Genomic DNA, 23,644 nt, shown 5'->3' on the forward strand with positions numbered 1-23,644 from the left:
AGCCTGTGACCTCTTTGCTCCACAGAAGTTTCCACCACAATGTTACAGATGTCTTTGTTAGTTTCTTGGGGACTGGTGAGTCCTGGTTTTGTTTGCTTTTTTGTGTCACTCCCACTTAGACCCTAGTACTTGGTTAACTGCGGTCCCCTGCCTAGGGCTCTATACTAGGTCTGCAAGTATTTCCTTCTACACCAAATGTCTTTTGCCAAAAATAGCCTATTTACAAGCTTGTAATGTGTTGTGACATTCTGTGACCTGTTGAGCTAGTGCAGGGGTTTTCAACTGATTTTGACCCAGGGACCACCATCCTGACTAAGAGCAACCTGGGGACCACCACTATTGTGCATGGCGGGTCTATGATGGACCCCACACAATAGTGGTGGGGGGTTCATGCACCACAGGGAGCTGGAGAAAATAGCTATAATATCAATATAATAATAATATCTAATAAAATACAGTGATTTTGTTTGAATATGATGGAATATGATTAAGGATTACTGTGATTATGGTAAGTTCACATTTCATATCACACACACCATACAGTAAGAACCCCTGTAAGTTATTAAAAGTAAAGTAAACTTATTTTTGAGTGGTGCAACCACTCCTACATCCAGCAATGTCCGTGTACCTAGGTATGTAGGTACCTGTATGTGTACCTGTATGTATAAGTGAGCACGAGTATGTTACTTATTTATACCAGTAGGGGGCACCAGAGTACAGAGAAGAAATTGGAACGATACAGAGAAGAATTTGGAACGATACAAATTGGAACAATACAGAGAACCAATAGACGGGAGTTGCACCACTCGGTTCACACTGGTGTGATTTTTTTAAATGCATGGCCAGGGACTACCTGCAATACCTCCGCGGACCACCTGTGGTCCGCAGACCACCGGTTGAAAACCCCTGAGCTAGTAGATATGCAAATATATATTTTTTAAATGCCCCAGAATAGGGGTTTATGGGTATTCATTTTATGAAATTTCACCCTTTTATATTCATTCTGGAAGCAGGGACTCAGCTCCTGCTGTGGTGTCATATAGTAGCCAGTGTTAACAAGTTCATCCCAACAGCATGTATGTCCTGTATTGACCGGCCTGGTTCTAACCAGGCTACCCAGCCAGTGGTTTCCAAGTGTCACTCACTTGTCTTATTGTTTTTGTTTGTCCTTGGTTCTGCACGAGCTTTGTGGTGAAGTATAAGGGCTTGCGCCAAAGCCAATCCTGAAAGAATGGGCAAGAATCGAATCAACATTTTGTCCATTCGTTAGTGAAAAAACGATATATATCAAGACCATCCATCTTCTGTTCCGATTCTAATTGGCATTTGATACTCGACTGTACTGCCTCTTGTCTAGTGGATGTCAGTGACTCTGGCGAGTCATGCACACTGATGGTGCTGGAGTGTCCTCTACTGAAAGGTTTGGCAGGGACTCTGAACCATGATGAGCCCTCTCTGCTATAAACAAGGCTCTTAACCCAAAGCAGTTGGGTACTTCATTTGATGGCTTGTCTCAGTGATGTTACTCGCCTCTACAGAAAGAAAGGCTCATCCCAGAGACGAGATGAGTTAGAAATGAAAAACAAAGAAACAAAAAATTCAAAAGAAAGGAATCATGCCCCCACATCCCAACAACAGTTGTTTATGGCTCCGCAATTCTGTCTAAATACACCAAAATTGCTCTAATTGAGTTATGATGTTCTTGGTCCAGCAATGACTTTTCTTCCCCCCGCCCCCCCCTTTTCGTTTGCCCCTCAAATCATTAGACCCTTCATTTTATGTTCCAGCCAGAACAGGCTCTGTAACTAGATATCTGTTGCTTACGGTTGACAATGCAAGAGGCTTTTTAGAAAGAGAGAGTGTGTGTTTGGGGGGAAATGGATTTCATCAGTGGCAGTCTTTATACTGCTCTCCCCTCATCTCTTTTCTGTGTTTCTGTGGACCTCCCATCCACATAGGCCCCCCATCTTCCTCCCCCTTATGGGAGGTGAGGCTCCGTAAGTCATTTAACGTGGGAAACCCAGTCAATTAAATGAAGGAAGCCAGCCTTGCAAAATCCAGGCCTCAGGTCCTGTTACAGTGTGGCCTAGCGCGAAAAGAGCAAGTTATTCATATCATCGCTTAATGCAGGGATTGGATGTTGAGAATAAAGATTGAGTGTCCCGACAGATCCGCAGCACAGTAAATTTATTGTTGCTGGTCAGTCAGCGAAAATGTGCCCATTTCGCAAACCAATGGAAACTCAAGGTAACTGCTGGAAAAACCCAGGTATTGAAACTTTTCTAGCGTGGCCACCAGTGAATGCCGAGCAGTGTGTGTAGAAAGCTGCCATAATGACCTGGAGGTCAGCCAAACGTAGCAGTCAGGAACTTCCAAGAGAGAGGGAGAAAAAAACAAACAAAACAAAACACTTGGAGAGATGAAACATTGACCTTTTCTATTGGCACTCATGCTGCCAATTTCTTCTCCCACGGCTACAGTAATCATCTTTATTATGACTTCTGTTCTGTATTTAAAACGTTAGCCAGAACAGTCTTAAGGTGCGTTCCATGATCAAAGGCCTCAGTTTTTCTGACTGTATGGACTGGACAAGTACATCCCTGGGTGTTCTCCTGTGCTGGTGGATTGTACAGCCACTGGAATTCTTGTCAGTGATTTTCCTGTTAACACATTTATCGCCAAAGTTTTCGATAAGATCACCCGATCGTGAACGTAGCTCAGTTTCATGAAAGTCTGCCTTAACTCATTCGGCACCACAGCGCCATCTGGTGGCTGAACGCCACATGCATTTTCAACGGCGAGCACCATTAGTTTGAAAGCCGGACGCTGAGAGTCAGGAAGTAAATCTGCTATGTAACATGTCCCACGATTGTCATTTATTCCACCCAAAACATACTTTTTGTAAGCTAAGATCATAACATTTAGAGTGAGGAGCCGCAAATCAGGCTTGTTTTGGGTCTAAAAAGAAGAATCCGAGATATTAGCGTTCTATGAATCTGCGTCCCCATAGACGGCATTTTCTTTATTTGTGTTATGAAAGCACACAGGACAAAATTGATCACTGTAATCAATTGATAATATAAAAGGCGTGAAAGGGCAATTTCGGTGCCGAGTGCCATTAGAAAACAGACGTGAAAAGGCGATTTCTGCGATAATGTCCGATAAATTAATTTAAATAGTGCGATCGTTTGTCATAAAGTTTGCGATCGTAAACAAGGAAGAAGAACGGAGCCACCTGGACGCTGCCATGATTTCCATAGGATTGCATTGGCACTCAATTACCCAGCAGCCCTGAGAAGCGAGTTTTCTTCCGGTCATGTGATCTAAACGTGTGACGTATCACGTGACGTGACGATTGTCAGCGGAAAACCTTGTATGTCTTAATTTTCCCCCTCCTACCTGCCATCCTGTCCTATAACTAACTGTAGTTCATTCACATATCTGAGTCTAAATTCCCCCTGTCTGAGGAGGGGAAAGAGTATACTCTAATACTCTTCTTTCCCAATTACTGGGATTCCAACGGAAACCTGATCTTTTTTTGGTGTTTCCCCTAGTTGTGGATCTGTCATGTCTCACAGTCCACTCCACTGGCTGTCCGATGGAGAAAGGGGGTGTGTGGTTTGCGTCTAGGTTTCTCTGGCCGCACACCAGACACCCGCCCTGACTTCCTGCTTGACTCATGTCACTGCGTCTGGTGTTTGGTGTTATCATGGGCTACTGTTGGCCAGAGTTTCCCATGAGCCTGAGGGTGTAGCCCGGCGTCCACTATGCAATGATTGCCATGCCGAAGTTCAGAGGAATTTCTCAACCTGAGTTTGATTACCTGATTATTTTTGTGTTTGTTTTAAGCCTTTTATTATAATCAGAAACGGTAGCCTACAACCTTTGTGAGGGAGAATATCCGTGCCGAGGTTGTTGGGGTCAGTTCATATTTCAACCTAATTATGTTATCATAATAAGAGTTGTCTTGAGACTTTTGTAACATAATTCCACAGGGGTAATGATTGGAGATTATTACAATCACCATGTTATTTGGAAATTGTTTGAAAGTTTCCAGGGCTGGCTTAACTTTTTTTACTTCAGCATATAGCATTTTATTTGAAAGAAAACCTCAATTGACGTTCTCTTACATGCATTATACTGTATCAGGCTATTTATTTTTTAAAGGTATATTCAGTGATTTCACTTCATTCAAATATCACTTCTTTTTTTGTTTTGTTGTGATAATCCTCCTTACTATAGTGTGTGCTGACCATATAAGGAGTTCCTCCCTGTCACCATGTAACCCCTGGGGTCAAAAATCGTAGGTTTCATTTTTAGCTAGGTAGATAGATATGGGCCTAACGCCAATCATGATCGAGCGCGGGCGAGCCTTGGTGTTGCGTGCTATTGGCCTGTTGCGTGTCCCCCCACTGTATTGTGTGCATGTGCACATCTTGTTACCGGGGCAAACCGGGGAGTTTTCCAAATCACCTATGGCTATGGTCATCTTTGGTTAGTGAGGGCGACCTTTAATTAATTAATTGACAGCCAGCAAACGATGTATTCCCCCCCCCCCCCCACACGATCAAGCAGGTAAATTGTGTAAGATATAAAATCTCACCCGTGTGAAGTTATAACTTATCACATACATCACATTCTGTGCTCAGCCAATCAGCTGAGCACATTCCGTGCTCATACAGACACACAAAGCTGTGCATAGCCGCTCAAAAATCAGGCCGTACTGAATAGCCTCCACCTCTATCTGACTCTCTCTCTCTCTCTCTGTGTGAGTCAGTCTCTGAGTCGGTCTCTTTCTCAGTCTCTTACCTCCCTCTCCCCTTCTAGCCTCGTTGATCAAAGCCCCCAGACATGTGTTCCCCAAACCCGTAGTAGCAGCAGCAGTGGTACACTTCATTATAGACCCCTCAGAGTGTTTTCACAAGGGATTTGTCCTGAGGTCAATGCAAAGTCAAAGGAACAGGGGATGCCAACCCCCCCCCCCCACACACACACACACACACACACACACACACACACACGCACACCACCCATCCCCTTGAGATGCTAGGTGTGCCTGCATGTGCCTGCCCTCCCCATCCATACCCTTCAGCTTGATTGTTGTTCTTCCAGATTGGTAGCGTAGCTCATTTTTCACTTAATTGCAGTTGATGAAACAATTTCAATTTCGTTTTTGTTCCAGGTATGGCGGGTAGCAGAAACCAAAGGTTTAATCTAGAGGCGTGGCTGGCCACAACAGTGATACACATCTAAACACAGACCAGTCAGCTCTTTTATACTGATTAGAGGGTATATCTGACCCGTGCACAAGTGTGGTATTACAATGTCACAGACAGCCCCGACCCTTGGCCTCATGACCCTGTCTCAATAACATTTGAACCCTGAAGCTCGCTGAAAAGTGTTCGTGACCAAATGGGCAGCTTGACCTGCCTCGAGTTGGGTTAAATGATCGTTAATCCACTTGAAAAAGGACAAATTGCCTGTGAAATAAAAGGTTCATCAAATGTTCCCATTTGCACATTTTTAAGATGTTAGAATTGGCTTCCTTAAGTAAACAAGGCACCGACCTAATATTTCAGCTGTCTAATTGTATAGAAAGCAGTTACACACATGCTTCAAATATGGCTCCATTTACTGTGGTGATCTGAAAGTACCGTTCAGCATGGCCATCTGCAATGCAGTGGTTGTTGTATCTCAAAGTACAGCAAATTAGGTTTTTAATAAAAAGCTAAACAGTCTTTCATGATCCATTTCTCTTTTTCTGTCATGCCCCATTCCCGCCGGATGACATAATTTAATTCATTTATCTAGTATAAATAAGAAAAGTGACTGCACCAAACGGCAGTGCCACGGAAGCCAAGCAAGTGGTAGCAAACAGCCTGCGCTCACTGTCCAAGGATGCAGATGTTATTGAACACTCTCAGTCAGCCCACTTGAAGAAGAAACTTTTAATCAGGGTTCTGGTCTGCCAAGTAATGTGGAAAAATGTTGTTTCATGTGTTCTGCCTATAAGCCCCCAGTAAGGCTATCATCCAACGTTGAAGCTGCCACTACCTACTAGGCATGTAACGATTCACTCAACTCACGATACGATTCGTATCACGATATGACGTTCACGATACGATTTTCACAATAAAAAAATAAAAATTAAAGAAGAATTCGTTTTTTTAATTTTATATAATTTATCTTCCCCCCTGAGATTTGACAGTGCAGAAACATAATTGCCTTCCTTGATGAGCATCAACGACCATCATCACCTGGGCACAGTCACAGACACACACAGCTCCCCTCTACAGTGCTCTACTACTGAAAGTGACTATAATTTCTCTCCAAAAGCACTTGAATATGATGGAATATGACTAAAGCTCACATTTCACATCACACACTAGCCCCCCTTAAAAAAAAGAAAAAAAAAAAGTTTATCTTTTTATTTTATTTTTTATATTTCAATAAATCGATTCATATCGTCGGGATTAATATCGATATATATCGATATACGATATATCGTTACATGCCTACTGGCGAATGGGGGCTATAATGCTCCGGTTCGGTCTCTATCCTTTTATCACTTTATGGTTCTACCTGCTGTTTATTTTTTAACAGGTTTTAACCCAATTATGGGTGGGAACCCCTTTTGGCATTATGTTATGCTTTAGCTATTGAAAAATAGCAGATCTACAAGCTCATAGCGCGCCACCGAGTGGCGCGCTACGAGCTTGTAGGTCTGCTATTTTTGAAGAACGACTGAAACACAGCTTTTTCAGAAAACTGTCAGGATGTAGAAGACATTTTTAGAATCTGATCTGAGGTCAAAGTGTTACCATGTCTCTGTCCCCCTGCAGGTCCCGGCCACGGACAGGAATGCCCTGAGCTCTCTGTGGGGCAAGCTGGCCTCTGAGATCCTGATGCAGAACTGGGACGCTGCCATGGAAGACCTCACTCGCCTGAGAGAGACTATCGATAACAACGTAAATGCCCCACCTCTCAGAATTTGATAGCTCATTTAGATTGCCTTACATAGAGTCTACATATTGACCGCTTTACTTTTCAGTGCAGCTGCCCTGTGTTTTTTTTTGTTTTGTTCTTTTTTACCACATTCCGCCTAAAGCACAAGCACTGATCTGACTACTTAATAACTATTTTAGATTTTCAGCCCCGACTGGTGGCAGGCTCAAATTATATCAATGTGCTTCCTTCCATCACTCGTTGTTCCCAAACAAGATATTTAGAGTAATTCTGGATGGGTTGCCAGGGAATTTGCGTCACCACCGTGTCTCTCCTCTCTGGAATAATCCTTATGCTTTCTTTCTGTGCTGTAAAGAAAATCACACACGTGTGAACTGAGTGGTGCAATTCCCCCCCCCCCCCCCCCCCCCTCTCTCTCTCTCTCTCTATCTCTCTCTCTCATTAGAGTCACTACCTCTCTCACTCTCTCTCATTAGAGTCACTACCCCTCTCACTGTTTCTGGCGCCCCCTACTGCTATTTTTAAGTCACATACTCATGCTCACACGGACACACAAACAAGTACGAGACAGACACACACACAGACACACACACAAACACGTACGAGGACATTGCAAGCTGGTTGTAGGAGTGGTTGCACCACTCAAAAAGGAGTCCATGTTGCAGAACTGGTGATTTAATTGTCCCCACCAGGCCGAAGGCATGTGGGGAGAGTATGTTTTGCACTCCGTCCGTCTGTGTGTCCGTCCGTGTGTCCGTCCCTCCGTCCGTGTGTCCGTGAGCAGCTAATCTCGGCCACCGTTAACCCGGTCCATGCCACATTTTGCACACACACTCCCTGGATGCCAACGATGAACCTCTGCCCCAAACTTTCCAGAACGGCCTGTTATAGCGCCACCAGGAGGCCGCTTTGTGCAAAACAAGTTTTTGCACAGTACACCTACAGATTTTGTCCAAACATCACGCAAATTGGTACACAGTCTCTCTAGAGCCATTCAACGAAACCGGTCTTTCAGATTTCTCAGACTCCATCCTGATTGGTTAAGATTGGCTTCCAAAGTTCACAGGAGTGCTCAGTTTCAAACAAAATGCTGCAAATCATGAACACATCGCGTGATTTCCGTGAAATTGTGCACCCACATTCCCACTAGGCCGAGGACGAAATGCCACATGAACAATTTCAACTCAGACTCAAGGTGGCGCTATAACTGGCCGAAAAGTGTTTTTACCTCTAACTGCACGGATCTGTGGATAACTTTGTATGCCAACCCCCTAGAGGCCAAGGAAAAACCTTTGCCTGGAATTTTTCACATCTGCTCTTTATAGCGCCACCAGGAGGCCGACATATGTAAAACACATTTTCTATTATTACTCCTTCAGATTTTATCCAAATTTCACGCAAATCGGTATACACTATCTCCATAGTCATGTGATCAACACGGAGCGCCACCATTTCCCATCTTCCATCCTGATTGGCTAAGATTGGCTTCCAAAGCTCACACGATTCGTCCATTTCGAAAAAAGGCCACAAATCACAAACACAGTGTGCAATTTCCGTTAAATTATACACGCACATTTTCACTAGGCCGAGGACGACATGCCACAATTTTTTCCTCAAAATCAGCCTCACGGTGGCGCTATAACAGGCCAATTCCTGTTTTTAGCTATAACTGCATCGATCTGTATACAACTTATGTATGCACACATGGAAAAACATTGTACCTGCATCCCTCCAACACGAACCTCTGGCCCAAATCTTCCTCAACAGCCTGTTATAGCGCCACCATGAGGCCACAACCTGACCTGCCCTGGTGGAGACCTGTGCCGATTGGCACTTTGTCTAGTTTAAAATATATTTTTTCAAAAGGACAAACGTGATCAGCCAGGGTTCTAATTCTTTATCCAATCGCCGTAGTGAACAAACAAAGTAATATCTCTCTTCCTCTCAATAATGCGACCGCTTCCCTGCACACCAGAACCGAAAGTAAACACAAGATATCCCATAATACTCCTCGTCCGAGCCTCAGCCCGCCAACACAGTTAAAGGAACAATCCCCCTGTATATACCGTAGGGTTACAACCTGTCATGTCCATGCTTCCCAGAGAAAGAACCCTACTGATTTGGGTGATCCCATGGCCTTTCCTCTAGCCCCGCCTTTAGGCCAAAATTTCCACTTGCACACAGTTGCTCAAAATCTAATGAGCAGATTACCCTGAAACTTGTAGATTGTATTCATGCTCCCCGGGGGATGAATCATAATAATTTGAGAGAGATCCCATGGCCTTTCCTATATATCCCCACCTTAATAATCTTTCTCCCAGGTCCGTACTGTATATATACGTACCCCGCCGCTAGAGGACATTATTTGCTAGGTCCGTATATATACAGAGCCCAACGTATACTCTGTGTATATAATGGTTGAGCCCCACGGCAGCATTTAACATTGATCCGGTTGCTAAGGCAACGCCTCCGTCACCAGCTATGGGACGTTAAATCTGATCTCTGTTTTCCTCGGTTACGAGCAGGATTTTCAAACCTCCATAAGTCGGAATTCAGCAGAGTTGTCCATGGTGGATCTTGTATCAGCCATACAAATTTCGATTGTAATCTGTGACTATGTACTGCGTCGCTCCCGACATGTAAATGCTTCTGGCAAGAGGTAAACAGTGTGTGGTTGTGCTAATGATACTCAAGTGTGTGTACTGAGTGTATTATACTTAGACCCTTAGGGCTCCATTTTTGTCTCATCTTTCTAAAGCCACTATTTGGGGATTTAGGAGTGGGGAAAGGGTGTTCCCCCACTAAAGTTGGTATTTTGGTTACCTGTCTAAATCCCTTAAACACCTCCGTTACCCGTTATATTATGCATAGGTGTGGTTTGGGCCAAATTTAACCAATCACCAGTCCATGTGCCATTGCCTTTAAGAGATCCCTTATGCGTTGCCCGTTAGTGCTATATTGCTTCATAGCCTCAGCCCGTTGCTGCCTTGAAGTCTCACTTGTGCTGCACCCCCCTCCCCCCTCGTGCCGTTTTTTTTTTCCTCCACCCCGCACAGAGCCAAGAACACTCGTCTTTTCATTGAATCACAACTCGCTCAAATGTCGCTCATCTTTATAAGTTCTATGTAAACTAGGAAATTAGGGCTTTCATTTAGTATATAGAGCGTGCGTGTAGGCCGTCTCTACGGAACGGTATGAAGCGAAAAGGAAAGTTCGGATTTAGACATCGATTAAACCCAATTTGTTGCTATGGGGTGATGAACTGAATGAGCAAATGGAATCACGCACGCCTGGCACAAATAACTTCCTTGACTATACAATTATATAAACACAATGGACACAAGGAAGTGGCAGGTACTCACTTCTGCTGATTATAGGAAAAGTACAAAGAGATGCATAGGAGAATAAGGAGAGATGACGCAGCCTGCCCTGCACTGCGCGGACATCTCCATTGAGGCGCGGTGCGCGCCGCTCTTTACCAAACTAATTTGGCATACGGTTTACGGGTGCTTTTAATCGCTTTTAATCGCTTTCCCAAATGTGTTTGACCAAAATAGCAATTTAGGGGAAAGCGTGCCAGCACGCCCATGACCACACCTCTAGGCGCAAATACCGGTGTCGGCAAAAAAGATAGCGGGTGACGCTGGACGAAAATACCTTAAGGGACAGAGAAAGCTCCTATATTCGTAATTTTCGAGCAGCGGCTGAATTGCGGGCCGCGCTGCGGGTAAAGTCTGGGACGAAATTGGAGCCCTTAATGTTTTATTAACTCTTTCTGGCTGTCTCCTTCCTTTCCTTCTGCTTCTCTCCATTTCAGTCTGTAAGCTCCCCTCTTCAGTGTCTGCAACAGAGGACATGGCTCATTCATTGGTCACTGTTTGTCTTCTTCAACCATCCCAAAGGCAGAGACAACATTGTCGAACTCTTCCTGTATCAGCCTCAGTAAGCATAAGTCTACAGTACACATATTTCATAAAGCACTATTTCCAAGACCTGACCAATGTAATTTTTGTCCATTTGCCCAGAAATTCAAACTGCTTATATATGTACAAATGGAACCAAATGGACCCTTACGTTTCCATTTGTACTTAGGGTTGAGTACCGAATTCGATACGTGATTGGGTACCGACCGACCCAATCACGTCGGTGACCACATCCTTGGTCGGTTGCATCCGTTACAGTTTGGCTGACAGTCTGACATTTTAACGACCGTGTTAGTATACTTGTTACGTTATGTAAAAATAGCCGACCGACAACTTCGGAGAATTAGATGTTTATTATGATCCGATCTACTCTCACACTAGCCTCGTCTGTGTGGTCACTGATCCCCCCCCCCCCCCCCCCTCCACTTGCTGTGCAGAGCAGCAGTCTCCCTCCGTGTTGAATGTGAAAGCGCTGAAAAATCCCTTCTCGGTATGATTCAAACAAGGGAAATGTAGTCCCTACATGTGTCTGTAGTTCCGACCACCTGGGAACCGTAATTGATCGGTTGAAACAAACTTTTTAAGCATGTTTTAGTTAGCCAGCCAGCGTGCCTCCGGCTGAGACGGGAACGCTCAGCGATCATGTACGTTCAACATGGATTCAAGAATTAAGTGCTTACGTAAGGTTTAGGTGACAATAATAAGAATAAGAATAACTAAGATAAGTAAGTGTTATTAATAATAATAATACTCCTTCAACAGTATCCATAGCTCTAGCTGTATATTCTATAGCAGACAAACACTGTGATAGTAGTCACATCAGCAAGATGCCTATTGTTGACTTGTAAGATGATGTTGAGCTGTCTTAGAGTAGACCAATGGTTCTCAAAGTGGGGTCCTTAAGGGGGGGTCCCCAGCTAATTGTGTTGACACCCTTTGTGTACACGTCCTCTCAATAAAAACCGCGGGGTGCTGAGGACGCGTATGGGCGTCTTTAGGTCATTTTTAATGATATAAAACGGGATCGCTGTAATCCATTTTTTGACAGCTCCCGTTGCTAGGCAACGCCTTGTGCAGCGCTCCTGGACATGCAGTTTTGCGCTGCATGCGGCCATGCGCGCAGCCATTCACTTCCTTGTTTACGAGCCGACAAAACAACAAGCCGACAAAACTATCGATTATCTCTGAATCTCTGTCGCTGTCCACGGTTTTGATCAGAACAGCAATGTTCTGTCCTAATTTCTGACTTAGCCAAGCATCTTGTTTGGAATATTAACGCTTCTCAAGAGAGATGAGACTTGACAGCACGAGGTAGTAATAGAAGATTATACCTCCCTATTTTTGTCGGGGAAATGGGTAAAATCTGCCCTTCTGCTTGGCACTCTAGCGCCTTTATTTTGACAAACTCTGGCAGCATCAGAAGAAGTGTTTTAATACAGCATCAACATCACTTTAACCACTTCAACTCTATACATTGGCTATTTGAAAATAGCAGATGGACAGTACAAATAAATGCTATTTTCAAAACAGATCTTGACAAAATATGACACGTTTTGAATATTTCTTGTATGGGGGTCTCTGGCACAAGATATTTTAAAATACGGAAAAAGGACAATAATAATGATGAAATAAAATAAAAAGTACCGAAAACTATACCGAAAGAGGTACCGTACCGATTTCCAGGTATGGCATACCGTATCCGTATCCACCCCTACTCTTACTGTGTGTATACTTGGATCATCCAAGAGTACTCCTGAACATCGGCAGGCCCATTGGACTCTCCCAGCACCAGCAAAGGACAAATACCCACAAGAGAAATGGAAAACAAAGAGCTGCACCTTAGCTGAACCTTGGCTCCTGGGGGGTTTTGGCCCAGTAAGGTGGACCCGAATGGGCATAGAGCAGCTCGGCTGGCAGACTTTCCCCTCCATTCTGTGAGATCTGGAGGGAAAAGTTGGACATATTTTATTAGAGTAACTCAATTTCGAGAAAACGATTTGCTATTATAACGTTGTTTGGGGGGGGAGGGGGCTTCTTCATGAACCCTGCTGGTATTTTTAAAGTGGTTACAGTCGGTGTGTTTTTGTGTGGTCTGTTTACTCTCCAAGTTGAGAAGAATGCCATGTGTACAGCAGAGCGGAAACTTGATACAGTGTGTTAAAATTTACACACCACCTATTTTGATGTTTTTCTCCCCTCCTCCCCCTGCTCTGATTGTAGGTTTCTGTAATTGAACAGATGATTGCGCTCCACAGACAGAATGACAGGCCACCACAACACAGCACATTGGGCCTGCCTGGTTTTTTGAATTTTGCTTTGGTTTTTAATTTTATTGTGGATGATTAAGGATGGCTGCCCAATAATTAGTCATGAAAAGGCTCTCCTCCAGGAGCCATCTGTGTGCATAAACGGAGGCAGTTTGTACGCTTTGCAGTCTCACAGTCGAGAAACCTCATGTTTCCCCACTGAGGCTTGGCATTTGTCCCCCATCACTTGACCATTACTTCCTTTGGCTGAAGTCGGTGACCAGTGGCTGGCCTTCAGCTCCACATTTGACCTCCCTTACCTCTGGAGTCAGCAGATGTTGTTCCAAAGTGTTGTTTGTGTACTAATGGCAGCCCACACCGAGTTCAAGGCCATCTGTGTAAGAAGGGAACGATGCCCAACAACAACTGTGATGCAGGTGCAAACTGGACAAATAATACTGTGGTAATGCAATACGAGCACTCACTTGATTGTCTGTATCACTCGTTCTACATCATTGTCTTCTCCAGATGGGCCATGAAATCCCCTGTCTCTCGCCTGCTTTCTCATAGCCCTCCCCCATCAGCACCACCATGACTCTCTCCCCATCCATCCCGCCACTGATATAGCCCTGTCCCTCGTCGTGTTGAAAATGTTTTGAACAGGGGAAATTTGAACTCTCCACGGCTCCTTGGCTGCATGGCGCAGAAGCCTCTTCCGTCGCTGGTACAGCAGTGTCGTTGCCCCAAACTCCAAAATGATTAACCCATTTAGGCCTTAAAAATGTATTTTTTTTTTCTAAAAAAACTCATGTTTCTATATCAGTGGCTCTCAATATTTCATGTCAAGGACCCCCAAAAATATATTAAATTGGCCACTGACCCCCATCTGAATATGTGTTGTTTCAGGGACCACCTCCCAGAAGCAAAGATTTGAGTTAAAAATGTTCGCTCTGGCCCAGGCCGTGGCGTAACGGTCTGGGCACCTGACTGGTAATCCAGTCGCAGTGTGCCGCGGGTTCGACTCCCGAGCCCGACACGGCCTTTACTGCATGTCATCCCCCCATCTCTCTCCCGTTTCCTGTCAGCCTACTGTCTGTCCCTTCAAAAATCAATAAAAGGCGTAAGCCGCAAAAAAATATCTTAAAAAAAAAAAAAAAAAATGTTCGCTCTGAAAGAGTATATATTCAAAGCATGTTCATGATTTTTCAAAAATAGCAGACCTAGAAGCTCGTAGCGCGCCAGTCGGTGGCGCGCTATGAGCTTGTAGATCTGCTATTTTTCAATAGCTAAATTATAACATAATGTTTAAAACACCAAAAGGGGTTTCCGCCGAAAATGGGTTAAATCCCATAAGTGGGGTCGGGTGAATGTTACCGCTCTTTTCTTTCCCCAATCCCCTCACAAATCCCAGATATGGCACAGTGACTCATGCTAGGATTGCTCGCTATTGGAGCCCCCCTGGAGAGAGAGTAGGTGTAAGCTAATCAGGAACACAGCACGGAGTGTTGCGGTCGGCCACGGAGTCAAGCAACTACAAAGGGAGAGGAGATGGGCTTCTCTAAGCCGGGCTGACGATCGCCTGGCCTGCACAGCCCCGCTGCTGTTTTTAGACGCAACATCATAACTGCCACAGGCCACTTGTCCCTTTAATTGTTTCAGCTAATTAAACCGTAGCTTGATGCTCTCCCTCTCTCGTTCTGTCTCCTTCTCCCCCTCTGTTCCTCTGGCCAAATCTATTGGAGAGCTGAACGGGGCCCACTCTCTGCGGTAGGGGGAAAACTCCACTTCCTCTGTTCACATTTAATTTGGCCAGAAGGGGTTGAGTGGAGGGCGAAGTTCAAATATAGATGCATGGATAAGGATAAGGAGCGGTCCCGATATAATGGATGCAGATTGCTCGTGCATCTTGACATGGCAGGCGTTGTGCATGCGTAGGCCCTACATGTTTTTGTTTTTTTTACAGAAACTCTGTCTCAAGAGTCCAAATGTTGTCTGGGGTTAGAATCAGCCTCTTAACAAGGCCTACTCTCTCGTGCTCAGCCCTCAGCCAGTTGACCTGTGGTTGAAACACAAGGCCTTGATGGATAGGGTTTCAGCTACTGGGCAGGTCCCTGCTGCTCAGTGATCTGTATCTACTACCCAGGGTGAGTTCTCCCTCCCTCCCCTGCACAGGACACTAATGAAAGAGAAGGCTTAAAGCCGGGACCCGCATCCCCACACACACTGCCCCGGTAGGACTCTTATCTGTTTAGCTAGAAAAGGCTACTTCTCCATCCTAAATGCCACGAGCCTCGCAAGCGGCCAAAAATGTCCCATTGTGTGTCCCTCTAAAGATCACATTCCTCCTTAACTCTGGTTTGGTGAGTGATGTTGACCTTTAATTTTCTTGCTCCAGATACCTCAACGCCATCCAGACCATGTGCCCCCACATCTTGCGTTACCTCACCACAGCAGTCATCACAAACAAGGACGTCCGCAAGCGGCGGCAGGTTCTGAAAGATCTGGTCAAGGTCATACAGCAGGTAAAATCAGAATCAAACTTTATTGTCACATTACATCACATTACAAGTAACATGGGTGAAATTCTTGTTTGTGCAGGCTCATCATTGCAGTTAAAAGAAAGACATAAAGTGCATAGTACATGACTACCGGTAATCTACATGGTACAATATGTATGCATATAAAAATAAATAAATAATAGTGATGTAGCCTATGTGTATAAAGTAGTCTCTACTAAAAGGAGACCAATTCAGTTTAGTCTGTGAGGCCAGTCCTAGTTCTTGTTCAGCAGTCTAATTGTTGACCAGTAGAAACTGTTCAAGAGTCTGGAGGTGCTGCTCTTGATGCTCATGTAGCGTTTGCCCGGCCGTGGGCGCAGAAGTGGCTTGAACAGGCTATGGCTGGGGTGATGGATGTCCTTGATAATGTTTTCAGCCTAAAGGCTCATGCATAGTCTGGATTTTCGGTGGTTAGGTGACCACCGAACTACAACATGACGTCACAAGCCACGGTGAAGACCAAACTACCGCCACCGCTCCAGCCCTTCTCTCTGTTTTTACTCCGCTCAACGTTATTTCAGCTCCGGTGGTCAGCTCACCACCGGAGCGGTGGTCACCTCACCACCGAAAATCCAGACTATGAATAGGCCTTTAGCCACACAACGTCTCTCGTGTGTTTCCTGGAGTGGGGAAAGCTCCCCTCCCACGATGCGCTGTGCTGTTCGCACTACTCTCTGCAGTGCTTTCCGTTCTTCAGCGGTGCCGTTCCCGAACCAGGCAGTGGTGCCGCTCGTCAGAACACTCTCGATGGTGCTCTTATAGAATGCTCTCAGGATGCGGGGGCTCACTCTGAACTTCTTCAGGCGCCTCAGGCAGTAGAGCCGTTGTTGGGCTTTTTTCACCACTTTGGTTGTGTGTGTGGCCCACTTTCCGGTTCCTCGAGATGTGTATCCCGAGGAACTTGAAGTGGCTGACCTGCTCCACTGCAGCACCATTGATGACAATGGGTGCGTGCTCTCTCTCTCTGGCCTCCTGAAGTCCACGATCAGCTCCTTGGTTTTGCTGACGTTTAGAGCCAGGCTGTTCTCGTGGCACCACTGTGTCAGCGTTCGAACCGTCTCGTCATCGTCGTCGATCAGGCCCGTCACTGTTGTGTCGTCCGCGTATTTGATTTGATTTGATTTAAAACTCTCCCCTTACACCCTTTTGTTATATTAAAAGTACAGATCGTTAAGGGTTCATTACTTACTGGTCTGGGAATCCATTCAGGCAGGCGTCAATGAGTGTGTAACTGACCATGTACTGTATACCACATCGACACAGTGGCCATTTTGCTTTTACATCATACTCTGCGTGCATGCTAAATAAGTAAGTAAGTCTGCGTGCATGCTTATGAGTATGAAGAGCAAAATGGCCACCGTGTGAATATGGCCAATAGCCTTTGTGGTACTTCCCTTCTCAGAGTAGAATGAGTTGGCGCCCCAGCTGGAGAGGTCTTGAACCCATTAGGTTTGATGAATGGCAGTGCACTGTCTGATTGTAGTGTATCCGATGCTTTCCCCACCAATGACAGTAGCTTCTTCAGACATCAATGGCTCTGAAATCCAAATAAGCGCCGTCTCGGTGGGTTCTGGGTAATCACTAAAACATGTGCTTGGTGCTCCGTGTTAAGGCCCTAAGTCCTTTTGGGACTCGTCCTCCAGCGAGGCTTGGAACTGCTTATGAGAGTTTTAGTGTGTGTTTTTACTCAAGTTCTTGTAACGTGTGGTGTTCATTTAGCAAAATCCCAAAGCCCATACCGCTTGTGCAAGGACACACTGTGATTGGCCGGTAGCCACTTTGAGTGGCAGTTTGGGCAAACAATCACCCCAAAACATGATTTACGATTCTGTGCCTATCGGGACGTAACTCGAATGGAGCGGAGTCGGCTCAGGCAAACTTCGCAACGTTCGGCACAGCGACTACCTCGCTTTAGCTCGCTTGGCGGTGCCTCTCGTGGCTCAAGTTCGCTTGAGATGGTGCGCCATAGTCGTCGTGGTCAAAACCTATACTTTAGGCGGCACTTCCGCGTTGGCCACAGAAGCGCGGAATGGTTATAAGCACAAGAGGTTTAGGCTTTGGTATGTCGCGTTATTTCCAGGTGTAATCTTCTTTGGAGGTTCTGGGTTCGTGGGTTGACATGTTGCGTAAGAGCGCCCTCTATCGTAAACACTGAAGACACCAATATACGTCAAGGGCGGTCTGCGTTGGATTGACATCCGCCAATGGCAGTCAATGACTTGACGACCTGATGAGTCTGAAGAACTACCGACTGAAACGTTTTTATTCCAATTACAAGTATTTAAAAATGATAATTGTATTTATCATTTTATATTTTATATCATGTGCAGGAGTATTGCTTCTACACTGGTCGACCCTTGGTCTTCTCTGACACACCTGTGCAAGAGTTTTGCTCGTTTAGGTTCTAAAATATCATTTTCTTCTAATCATTCTGAATCTGAAATAAACAGTATTACTATTAATAATCCAAAATGGCTGCGTATATTAGTAGTACCAGAGATGGAGGCATACTAAGCTATACATGTCCTTGCAACTATGTTAACATTTATTTGCAATAATGAAAGGTTAATATTACCACCGATAAGCAGAACCGTAAATTGATTATCTTTTCTGGATACTCTGTACCTTTTTTGTTTTCATGAATACATTTTGAATTCAGTTGGAACTTGGAACTGAATTTTGGTGCTCAACACCTAAAAAAAACCTCACACATGCATACCTAATACATTTCTCATATTGTTTTGTTTGCAGGAGTCTTACACCTACAAAGACCCAATTACAGAGTTTGTGGAGTGCCTGTACGTGAACTTTGACTTTGACAGTGCTCAGAAGAAGCTAAGGGAGTGTGAGTCGGTAAGTAAGCACTTTCACCACCACCAGTCATTAACTCATCTCATCTGCTGGCGATCATCACTTTTGTCCTATTGTAGGGGGTAGGAGAAAGGATTTCACACCCAATGCTGGTTTATTGGGCCTCTCCACGTATCGGAGTCGGTCATTGGACGATGCAAAAATGTTGGTCCACGCCTTTGTCTTTTCTCGGCTTGACTATTGCAATGCACTGTAAAAATATATATTTTACTTGTTTATAAAGCTCTCAATGGTCTCGCACTTTCCTATCCTACCTACATGACTGCCTGCCTAGATATGTCCCAAACCGCCCCCTAGGTCCTCCACTGCTGGCCTGCTCAATGTGCCTAAATAATGGCAACTAAAAAACATGTTGAAGCAGCTTTCTGCTTCTACAGGCCCACGGTGTGAAACAAACTCTCACTTTACCTTCTGACAGGCAGCCTCTGTAGACATTTTTAAAGCACAGCTCAAGACCTACTTCTACACTCTAGCTTTTAGTTGATCTTTTAAATTCTTTGTTGTTATTCATGTCCTCACTGTATTGCATTACTGCTATTATTTTTTATGTTTTTTTTTTTCATTGCTCTGTAAAGTACTTTGAGGCAAGCTGCATTTCATGTCATGAAAGGTGCTATAAAAATCACGTTTTATTATTATGTATTATCTTTTTATTGAGGTGATCAATCCTCATTTTACAGGTCAGCCCGCTGAACTTTCAGACACAGTAGCTGTGTTGTAAACGGGGTGCATTCTTAGTTTAGACTAGTCATTGGTTAGACATGGGTTAAGGTTAGGTTTAGGTGTGCTGCCCCTTGGGAGGTTAGGTTTAGGGTGAGGGTTTGAGATAGGTTGTAGTTGTAGGACTAATGACTGGTCTAACCAATGACTAGTCTAAACCTAAAACTGTCTAAACTAAGTACTGCACCCGTTTTAGCAATCATGTGACTCTCTGACTGTACCGTCTTTCCAAACACCTTTTGTATTTGATGGAGATCTGTGTGGAATCCAGGGCAGACTTATATCATACCGGGGTGATACAGAGGTTCTCTTGGAAACCCTATGACTCACGTTTTCGGTCAGATTTTTACTATGGCCTGTAATTGTCCATCAGGCTAGTAGTTAACAGTAAAAGCTTTATAAGCAAAGGTCTTTGCAGAGGCGTGCAGACACTCATTTTAAGAGGGAGGTCTGTCACAGAGAATCCATTTAAAGCATTTATTTCCATTTTGGTTTGTAATGGCTCAATGGATTATACCATAACAATTCCAAGTGTAGTGCTTGAGCTAAGAATGGAATATGAGTAGCACACTGTAAAAAGCCCTCTGTGTGTTCGCTATACAACAGTGCTGAAATCCACAGTGATGGATGTGGATTACATTGTGTTTTGATAACATAGGCCATTTTGGACCATTCTGAAATAGCCCAGAGAAGACCAGAAGACCCAACAGATTCAAAGAATTGGGCCTCAATTGCACCTGTCAGCATGAGTGTGTTGCTACTTTTGTCCACACAGTGCATCGGGCACTTACCAACTGTCCACACCGAGCACTATAACTAAAACTATAGTATATAGTTGTGGTGTGGACTGTGCGATTCACTTTAGTTCCAATGATTTTTTTAATAATATCTTTATAGGCCCAGGCCGTAGCGTAACGGTCTGGGCACCGGACTGGTAATCCAGTCGCAGTGTGCCGCGGGTTCGACTCCCGGACCCGACACGGCCTTTACTGCATGTCATCCCCCCATCTCTCTCCCGTTTCCTGTCAGCCTACTGTCTGTCCCTTCAAAAATCAATAAAAGGCGTAAGCCGCAAAAACAATATCTTTAAAAAAATATATATATATCTTTATAGTATATCGTTTAACCCATTTTGGGCGGGAACCCCTTTTGGTGTCAGCATTATGTTAAGCTATTGAAAAATAGCAGATCTACAAGCTCATAGCGCACCACCGAGTGGCGCACTACGAGCTTGTAGGTCTGCTATTTTTGAAAAATCGAAAACTGTCAGGATGTAGAAGACATTTTTTAGAATCTGAACTGGGGTCAGAATGTGTTAATATACAGTATATATCTTTATAGTGCTTGGTGTGGACGGCCCTTGAGGTTCATGACTGACGGTAAAGTCACACAACTTCTGGCAATTCGAGAATGTTTGACGTCAGACCACAGTTTAGCTAAGTGGCAGTGTGAGATGTTCTACACTCTGTTCCCTGAAGAGGTGTCACTTACTCTGTGATGCCCAGCTAAGGACACACTGTAGGTGGCATTGTCTAGAGTTTCTGGCTCGGCTAGAACAATCTGCCCACACAAAGAATACTGAGCATAATGCATACACTTGTAATGATATAACTTGATACTCATCATGATTTGAGCAGTGTACTACCTTTTAACCCTGCTGGCTGGGCTCTTCAGGCGTGATCATATTTGCGATGTGGGTCTGTCCTTCTGTCCACAACATACAGCATAGGGTATGTTGAAAACCAATGTTTCGACTGGATTGCTATGGAATTCGCCGATGAGGACGAACCCCATCTGAATTTAGTGATCATGGCCTTTCCTAGTGCTACCCTTAGGCTAACATTTCCACTTGCACACGAGATATGTTTAAAATGTGATGGACAGTTGTCTTGAAACTGAGCGCATTCATGCTTGATGGAAAGGCGGTTAAATTGCGGGTTTGATTCTTGAGCCAGACGGCCTTTGTTGCATGCCACTCCTTGCATGTCCCTCTCCCTGGTTCCTGTCACACTCTACTGAACTATCTGAATAAAGGTAGAAAAGACCCACAAATATCTTTTCAAAAATCCATTCACTGCCAAAGTATAAATACATAATCCACCCACTGCCAGCTTTTAGTAGTACATTTTTAGATGGACAGAATTTTAACACACAACAAAGAAACAAAAACAAACATACAACTTTTTATGTATGTGATGTATTGCCATGATTTTTGTTCTTGCCTAATGTAAATCGCTCTGGAATAAGAGCATCTGCTAAATGCCTAAATTGTATACAAGGAATACATTGTATACAATACAATACGAATAGAAAAGCATACAAATACAGAGACAAAACATCTGTAAAACAGTACATGTCCATGTCACATCCATAATAATAAACAGCACAGCAGACCAATTCAAATCAACACTCCAGCAGACTTCACGTATCCTCAAGCAGGGAAGGATTCAATTTCTGGACGAATTGACAGAATGGAGCCCATTTAATGAGAATCTAATCTTTTCCAATTTCAGACAGTACAAGATGTCCCTTATCCAGTGACAGTTGGAAGTGGGTGATTTCCAATTAGTCAAGATTAGTTTCCTAGCCAATAGAGTGACGAAAGCCAAAGCATGCACACACAGATTAGACACACCAACGGACCGACATGCGGAAACAACGGTCGGACATGAGGTCGGAGATGAGGTCGAACATGCGCTGCTGTTTGCGGTTAGGATTAGGTTAGGTTTTGAGGTAGGTTAGGATTAGGTTTGAGGTAGGATTAGGTTAGGGTTTGAGGTAGGATTAGGTTAGGCTTTGAGGTAGGTTAGGATTAGGTTAGGGTTTGAGGTAGGTTGTTAGTATGTCTAAACTAAAGCCTGTACCCAAAACATCGTTCTCTGATTTAGAGAGTGAGGGGAAAAGCCCAAAAAACCCTCAAAGGGGTTGCTTTTTTGTTTGTTTTTTTTACTTCTCTTTTAATTAGTTGCAGGATATTTATCTACTATGAATGATCCCCCGGCCGTTCCCTAGTTAAGGCCCATTGAAAATACTATGATGGTAGACGCGGAAGAGGGACGACACAGAAGCGGGGATAAAGACGTTTTTTTTAAAGTGCTGTATCTAGGCAGCAGTTTTTTTTTTTTTTTTTACAATAACATGATTTCCTGGTTCCTGGCTTCAATGAGACTCAAACGGTGACTCATTAGCGAAGGCGAAGAGTGCATTTTAGGATAAAAATCACACATTCAAAATAGCAGCTCGGGGTGCCGCGCAGATATGGCAGCTTTTACTCTGAAAGCCCCCCCCCCTTCCGTTCCGTACAAAAACGGGAGGAATAATGTTGCTTGCTTTCCTTGCTATGATTGCGATAAAGTCGCTGAATAATCCCTCACGTTCATATTTTGAACGAGAGGCGTGTTGAAGTTAGAAATGAAGAGCTTAGTATATCCATCTGGTCAAAACCACGGAGAGCTCCCTAGATTAGAATAATACATTCTTTCTGAGCCGTAAACAGGGAAGTGAACGGCAACGCGCATGCGCGAATGGAGTATGGTGCAGAAGGAGAGGCCAACCCCCCAAAAAAAGAAAAATCTGAATATCTTTCTCTCTTCTATCAATGAAAATGCGCTAGGACGTCTGTGCACGTCCTCGCAATCCATCGGTTGGATTAGCCATGACGTTTCCACACGTCCTACGGTCTAAATGGGCTAACAATAAAGAGACAATATGACGTAATGAGGCACATTATGATGTACATTTTCCCTTCATTGTCAATGGCGTATTGGCGTTTACAAAACAAACATTGAACTAAAGACAAACATTAAAAGTCATCTTGGGTTTTGGAAAAAAGAATCGTTCAATGTCATCTTTGGCAGTGAAAATGATTTGTGATCCCATGACCTTTCCTCTAGCACCACCTGAAGGCCAATGTTTCAACTTGCCCATAAGATCTCATAATCTAATAGAAATAGCCTTTTGGTGAATGCATAAAGAAAATAATTTAATAATGATTACAATTGATTTTCTTTTTAATCTTAAGTGCCAACAGTTACAGTGATCACACTGAATTTACACCTGCAGCGGTTCTATTATTATCTTTTATCCCAAAATGCAATGAAATGGGCATGTCCAAGGTATGTATGAGTGACACCCTTACAGTATACATAAGCGAGCTGTGATCCAAAATTATGTTGCTATACTGTACATAGCAACAAGAACCCCAAATTGGGTTCCCCTCCTGAAGGGAGGGGAGGGTGCAACTATACATTTATTGTTATAGTTACTGTACTGTGGTCTGTATACTGTATTGCAGTGCACTGTCTACTGTACTGCCACTTTACTCTGTGCTGTACTCTACTGGCCACTTTAGGTGGTGCCG

General features: G+C 44.2%; 1 protein-coding gene across 1 annotated transcript in view; it reads left to right on the forward strand.

Moving 5' to 3' along the window:
• The window catches only part of eif3ea (eukaryotic translation initiation factor 3, subunit E, a), a 53,810-nt gene that overhangs the window by 9,828 nt on the left and 20,338 nt on the right, over positions 1-23,644 (forward strand). The window contains exons 6-9 of the mRNA XM_083760526.1: positions 6,843-6,968; positions 10,784-10,908; positions 15,531-15,657; positions 18,445-18,546. Coding sequence (XP_083616652.1) covers positions 6,843-6,968; positions 10,784-10,908; positions 15,531-15,657; positions 18,445-18,546 — 480 coding nt within the window. The remainder of the gene's footprint in view (positions 1-6,842; positions 6,969-10,783; positions 10,909-15,530; positions 15,658-18,444; positions 18,547-23,644) is intronic.

The sequence above is a fragment of the Protomyctophum parallelum genome, assembly GCF_964188405.1.
Source record: "Protomyctophum parallelum genome assembly, chromosome: 3".
NCBI classification, from domain to species: domain Eukaryota; kingdom Metazoa; phylum Chordata; class Actinopteri; order Myctophiformes; family Myctophidae; genus Protomyctophum; species Protomyctophum parallelum.